The sequence below is a fragment of the Gadus macrocephalus genome, chromosome 4 (genome assembly GCF_031168955.1).
Source record: "Gadus macrocephalus chromosome 4, ASM3116895v1".
Classification (NCBI taxonomy): domain Eukaryota; kingdom Metazoa; phylum Chordata; class Actinopteri; order Gadiformes; family Gadidae; genus Gadus; species Gadus macrocephalus.
The window spans coordinates 803,901-810,643 of record NC_082385.1 but is presented as its reverse complement, the minus strand read 5'-3'; the positions used below and the strand labels follow the sequence as shown (position 1 = coordinate 810,643).

The window sequence follows — 6,743 nt, the reverse complement described above, 5'->3', positions numbered from 1 at the left end:
GGTCGGCTGCTGGGCGTATTCGAGGTACGTCCCGGACGTGTTACCTCGTTTCATTAACAGAATCTTCCATTCCCCATTTGTATGTTGTATTGCAGCTCTGCTGTAGATGATGTTATGTCGTAACTTAATGTTTCTATGTTATCTTTAGCGATGAGATTAAAGTTAAATAAACTCCTGTTTAAAAGCACATTGCAGAAGAGCTCCTCCTCTCTAACCATGGAGGGTTCAGACCCCAGCGCTGTGGGCCCCTCTCCCTCTGGTCTCACTCCCCTGGAGACGTGAACTCACTCCTCTGTTCTCCTCCCCTCCTCTTCCTCCTCCCCCTCCTCCTCCTCCTCCTCCTCTTCCTCCTCCTCCTCCTCTTCCTCCTCCTCCTCCTCCTTCTCCTCCTCCTCCTCCTCTGTTCTCCTCCTCTTCCTCCTCCTCCTCCTCCCCTCCGCCTCCTCCTCCTCCACCTCCTCCTCCTCCTCCTCTTCCTCCTCCTCCTCCTCCTCCTCTTCCTCCTCTTCCTCCTCCTCTTCCTCCTCTCCGTCCGACAGCAAAACCAGGACCGGAAGCACCGGACGTACGTCTACGTGCTGACGGTGACGGAGACGCTGGAGGCCTGGGAGGACTCCGTCAACATCGGTGAGACACCCCCCCCCCCCCCACCCCCCCCCACCCGGCGGGGGCGACTCAGAAGGGCTGGGGGGCTTTAGGGGCGGGAGGGAGGAGAGGGGCGGGGAGGAGGGTGGAGGAGAGGGGCAGGGAGGAGGGTGGAGGAGGTGGAGGAGGAGTGTGTTAGCATGCGGCCGCGGTGCAGAATGGATCCTGGATGGATCCACAGTAGAAGCTGTGTTCAGTATTTACAGTAGAAGCTGTGTTCAGTATTTACAGTAGAAGCTGTGTTCAGTATTTACAGTAGAAAGCTGTGTTCAGTATTTACAGTAGAAAGCTGTGTTCAGTATTTACAGTAGAAAGCTGTTCAGTATTTACAGTAGAAAGCTGTGTTCAGTATTTACAGTAGAAAGTGTCGCCTGTCGGAGTGTGTAGAGTGTGTATCAGGCTCTGATTGCTTTTGTGCGTTTGTGGTGGATGTGTTTGGGCATGCTCTCACGCGAGCCTGCAAACTATGAGATTTGGGATAAGTAGACCTGGCAGCAAATACACAACACATAACACATACACAACACACAACACATTCACAACACACACACAACACACTGCTTCAGGAGGGCTCCAGAGAGACTATGTTAGATGTGGGATAATCGTATTGGTGAAACGTACTGGACTTTTAGTATGACTTAGTTATGATCAAATTAACCGCACCGTACCTCTAGAATAACAGTCAATTAACCTAAAGTAATTACTCTCGCTGCAAACACACCAGTACCTTGGTTAAGCTTATCCGTTCAAATGAGGACTTACTGAATCTCTACCAACGTGTGAGAGCTGAGCGGCGGTGAGCTGACTGCGGTGGCGCTCTGTCTCCCCCTGCAGGCCGTAAGCGGGAGTGGTTCACGGTGGACGAGGCCATCAAGGTGTTGCAGAGCCACAAGCCCGTCCACGCGGAGTACCTGCGGCGGCTCCAGCTGAGCTGCTCGCCCACCAACGGCAACTCCTTACCACCCGGACCCCCGCCCAATGACAACTACCCCCACTACAGCGCCCCCGCCCCCCCCACGTCCACCGTTCTGGGGTCCTCGTGCAGATAGGACTGCTCCACCCTGACCCCCCCCCCCCCCCCCCCCCCCCTGGCCTCCACTTTACTGTCCGGCCGCAGAACGTCTGTACAGTCTACTTGCATTTTCTCTCTTTTCTGTTTCGGCATGTCTGTGCTTTGGGTTTCTGTTCCGGTTTATTGAGTATGAGAATTGTTTCTAAGCTCCGCCCCCTCAACCAAAGCCGGACCCCGGCGCGGTTTGGCGGTTGAACATTGCTAGCATACATGCTACCCCGCCGCGCCGAGGGGATGCTAACGGACAAACTGACAAAACAAGGAGAGGAGAGGAAGGAAACAAGGAGAGGAGAGGAAGGAATCAAGAGATGGGCTCATGATGTGTTGGACGCCTTAAAGGCTCGTCTGTGAGAATGTTCGTCCACTTTGGTTTTTAGTTGCATTATCTGACGGTAAACTCAAGATTAGCCCTTAACTTAAGATGATTGGTTGCTATGTGGGCTTGGATCTGTGAAAGGACGTCGCCTTTGATTTATGAAAAATAACAAAAAACGGATGGCCTGAAAGTTATATTTATTAGTATTATAATCTCGATAATTACCTAGTTATGAAGTATTTACTGATCAAAATTGTCTAAGGTTTTAGGCGCTAAGTTTAAATTGACCTTTGTTAGGGGGTTGAATGGTGAGTTGGCAGGTTAACGAGGTCACCGTAACTTACTCTGAGCGGAGGGGGTCAAAGGTTAAAGGTCATGGCATCCCACTGTACTCGACGCGTGCCGGGGGGGAGGGGGAGGGGGGGGGGGGGGGGGGGGGGCGCTACCTCACAACTGAACTGATAACTGGAAAGTCGCCCATCGGCACAAAGCCGCAGATTAAGTCCTCGCTCCCGCGGTTAGCCTCTTCAAGCTAACTCGTCTGACAAGAAACCAACCCGACAGATGGGTCGTTTGTCGCTTTAACGCTCCACACACACACACACACACACACACACACTCAAACACACCTTTAATCAGTTTATATATTTTCGCCCAATCCCTGACCTCGCGTTGGGAGATTGTTCGGGATGTATTTAACGGTGCAAAGTCTCTATCTCTGTCTTAAAATCATTTATTTCTTCTTTTTTTATGGTGATCACCTTAAATGATTGATCCCTGCCGTCTCCACACGGCCGATGTGTGCGGGCGATCCTATCAGAACAACACATAGCAGGTTTACCCTAACATCTGGCCTCTGACGAACATGTTGTCACTGATACTACTCAATAGTACAGAGTAAAGTGCTTTGGACCTGGGATAGCCTACATCTGCATACTCACGAATATAATTATCAACAGGATCTGTTTCTCGTAAGCCTAATATCATGCTCTTGTTAAAAAAATATCGATCAGGTTGAAAATATTGAACTATTTAAAGAATTGGCTAATAGCTGTCTACTAATGAAGGGCTTGCCTTAACTGCTCTCTCCACTCTACGTGAATAGATTTCACCTTTTACAATTTTACAAGATTTAGGGATAAAAACTGAAATAAACATGTTGTCTCTGAAACAGAAGCCTGTAGTTTAGTGGAGTTAACGTTTAAGGAACACGTTGTTTAAATACAGGTGAGGGCACCGGTGTGAGGGTTTGTTTTATATACTTGGGGGAATCGCCAGGTGACAGTCATGTGTTGACAACCTGCATATTTATTCCCGGTCTGTAGAAGTCGCTTCTTTAACTTGAAAAACTCTGATTGCTGTACGAGGTCCGACCGACCGGCTTATCGTCTTCCAACTGTCTGGACTCAAACCCCTGCGACCGATTTCTATGCTGACCAATGAATGATGACTGAAACCTTTAACGCGGAAAACGGCTTGTAAATAGATTTGAAGAGAATTTATGTTGTGAGAGTATGTTTTAAAAAAGAAATGTTGCGGAAATAGTGACCAGGAATGCACATCTGCAACTTGTCTTCATATTTTATATATTTGTTTTTTTGTTTGTCTTTTTAATTTTTAACAATGTACAAAGAAGGAAAGAGAAAGAAAAAGAGATGTGAAAAGATCCTTCTGGAAATGTGTTGATGTGTTGTTGATGATGAGTGGTTTGGATATGCTTCAAGATGATGGTTGTTGCTTGTGACTTGATGTGGGTAATGTGGAAAATGTCAATGTCAGAAAGAACTGCATTTTGAAGGCTTTTTATAGGGAAGTGATCAGACCTGATCAATGAATGAAGAGCATTTCAGATCAAAAACAAATCCAGGGAAACTCGATATGAATATGTGAATATGTAAACAAATGAGAAAAAGTTATTCCTCAAACAATCAACCAACCCGAAATACCAGGATTATTCAAATATACATAATGGTTTTTGAAATGCATTGCATATACAGAATGGTCTAGCAAGCTGTTGAGAGTATCGAGGGTTTTGGGTTTCTAGGGTTTACCATAAACGATGATGAGAGGATTATGATCTAAAAAAAGAAGGTGTATGTGTGTTTCTACAAGGCAGAGATGTTTAGCCTGTTTATTTCACGAGGTGAAACCCGCCCCCTACTGGTCGGTGGGCGCAGTGCATCAAAACAGACAACATGAGGCTGCACAGTGTCTTACCTTAGCGGAGGGGTGAACTTCAGTGTCTGTCGATAAAGTTGTTTTTGTATTTATTATTGTTCACACACTTAGGGAGCACATCACCTCTAGACACAGGCTAGCGGCTCTGGACATCTCACTGACTCAAACACGTTGGTTTGGTTTGGATGAGTGTGAAGAGATTCAAACTCTACGTGATGTCCTTTAATGAAATCAAATTCGTCAAAAGTGGCATATGGAACTAAATGTTTCCCAAAACTTGTTGGAATTTGTTTGTAATACTGGATCCAGATTTATGAGAAGGAAAAATAATTAGAAACGATTTGATAATTGAAATGAGACCCCGTTTATTTTGTGTTTGGGAGAGAGAGAAAGAGAGACTACAGATGTTACGTGAATCAACGAAATGAAAACATTCTTGTGCCAAAAGAAATGTCAGTTTGGTGGAAAACATAAAAATGTGCATATCCGGCCGTTTAATCCTTATTTGACTAATCAAATAAATCCTTAACCGTTTAATGGAATATTCTTTATAATTATGAACTAATAGAATACTTAACATTGTATGATTAAGAAAATTATGTCATCGATTGTCTTCAATCAGTTTTAATAACATAATAAATATCAACTTAAACATATACTACCAGGTCATCCACATTTTGAAAGTGTTGAACAAAGAACGTTGTGCGATGCAGCCGTCCTATATGTGCTGTCGTCACATATCTGGTGGTTGTGCTTGAACCTATAAACCATTGAGATCACACCCAGCCCAGAGCCCAGGTTAATTAATCCACTTGTGGGCCGACGTTCAGATCTGTCTCATCAAAAGAGGGGCTGTCACACCAAAACTGTACCGCGGGCAAAAATTGTACCGCATACGTAACCCGAGTTCGAAACATAACGTCATCGTTCGACGCGATTGTCCGTTGCCAGGCAGTTTTAAAAAAACATTCACGCTCATGTTGCCAAAGACGAAATAACATAATACAGATAACACTTGTTTTTACTTTATATTTTTGTTTTGAATTTAGCTAGCAGCTGAGTGTTTAAAGTGTGTCATAGTCTAGCTAGCTTGTGTTAATACACTCAGTTTACTAGCTAAATGCGGTTAAACAATTTAATACAATACAAATATAAAGTTAGCAACGCTAATAAATGTAATTTGTAAAATAAGTGTTATCTGTTTAGCGTTATTTCGTCTTGTGACGCTCAATGAATGAACGCTACGTCATCGTTCGACGCGATCTTCCGTTGCCAGGCAGGATGGATCAGCCGAGCAGTTGGTACGGTCCAGTGGGCTAGCAAAAGCCACTCAAATCACAGTTGGTACGGTCCAGTGGGCTAGCTAAAGCCAATCAACATCACAGCTGGTACGGTCCAGTGGGCTAGCTAAAGCCAATCAACATCACAGCTGGTACGGTCCAGTGGGCTAGCTAAAGCCACTCAACATCACAGCTGGTACGGTCCAGTGGGCTAGCTAAAGCCACTCAACATCACAGCTGGTACGGTCCAGTGGGCTAGCTAAAGCCACTCAACATCACAGTTGGTACGGTCCAGTGGGCTAGCTAAAGCCAATCCACATCACAGCTGGTACGGTCCAGTGGGCTAGCTAAAGCCACCCAACATCACAGCTGATGGTACAAATTGAATGTATGTACAAATTAGTGTGTGCATTGTGCTTAATTGGAAAAGTTGGATTGAACTCACCCAACACCCCCCACCCCCCAGCATGGGGAGCAGATAGCTACTGGGGGGGGGGGTCATGTTGCATACACAGGCGGTGTCATACCAAATTTGTACCGGCTGCCAAATTTGTACCGGACGCGTCATCCATACGTAATCCACTCCAAATCTGCCTGGCAACAGATGATCGCTTCGTCCGTTGCCTGGCAACGGACGATCGCGTCGAATGACGTGAACATTCGCGAACCTTCTATCTAGCGATCCGTTATCTGTATTGTGCTATTTCGTCCTTGACCTGCTTTAAACACTCAGTTTACTTGCTAAATTTGATTAAACAATTAAATACAATACAAATATAAAGTAAAAACAAGTGTTATCTGTAATGATATCAACATCAGTTATTAGACCGTCACACGGAACATGCGCAGTTGGATTGGCGCGCTGCATGTTGATGTCTGTTCCAAGATACATCGTGTGTTTATTAAGGAACCCAACAAAACATTACATTATCTAGCGATCCGTTAACTCAGGGATGGCCAACTTTCATGATAAAGAGGGCCACATTTTTTATCATAACCATCGGAGGGCCACATGACTGCACACTTCAACTAAATGTGAGCTGAGAGAACCTACATAATTTTGAATTTGGTAGATGATTTCCTGTATTCTGGTGCATTTTGGCGATGGCCACTACCTAAAAAATCGTCCAGAATCATAACCTATGTACGGTATGTTAATTGAACCAACATACATTAATTTCATGTTTTCCATGCTCAAACAGCCACATGAATGGTCAGTATTTTTGTCAGTGCAAAGGGCTCACATACATCA

General features: G+C 45.2%; 1 protein-coding gene across 1 annotated transcript; it reads left to right on the top strand.

Annotated features, from left to right (window-relative positions):
• Positions 1-3: 3 nt before the first annotated feature.
• LOC132456627 (diphosphoinositol polyphosphate phosphohydrolase NUDT4B-like) lies at positions 4-5,699 on the top strand (the record flags this gene model as incomplete). Its single annotated transcript, XM_060051033.1, has 3 exons — positions 4-24; positions 540-627; positions 1,480-5,699. Coding segments are annotated over 3 exons (324 nt in total), but the record flags the coding sequence as incomplete, so codon positions are not given.
• Between the last annotated feature and the right edge of the window lie 1,044 nt (positions 5,700-6,743).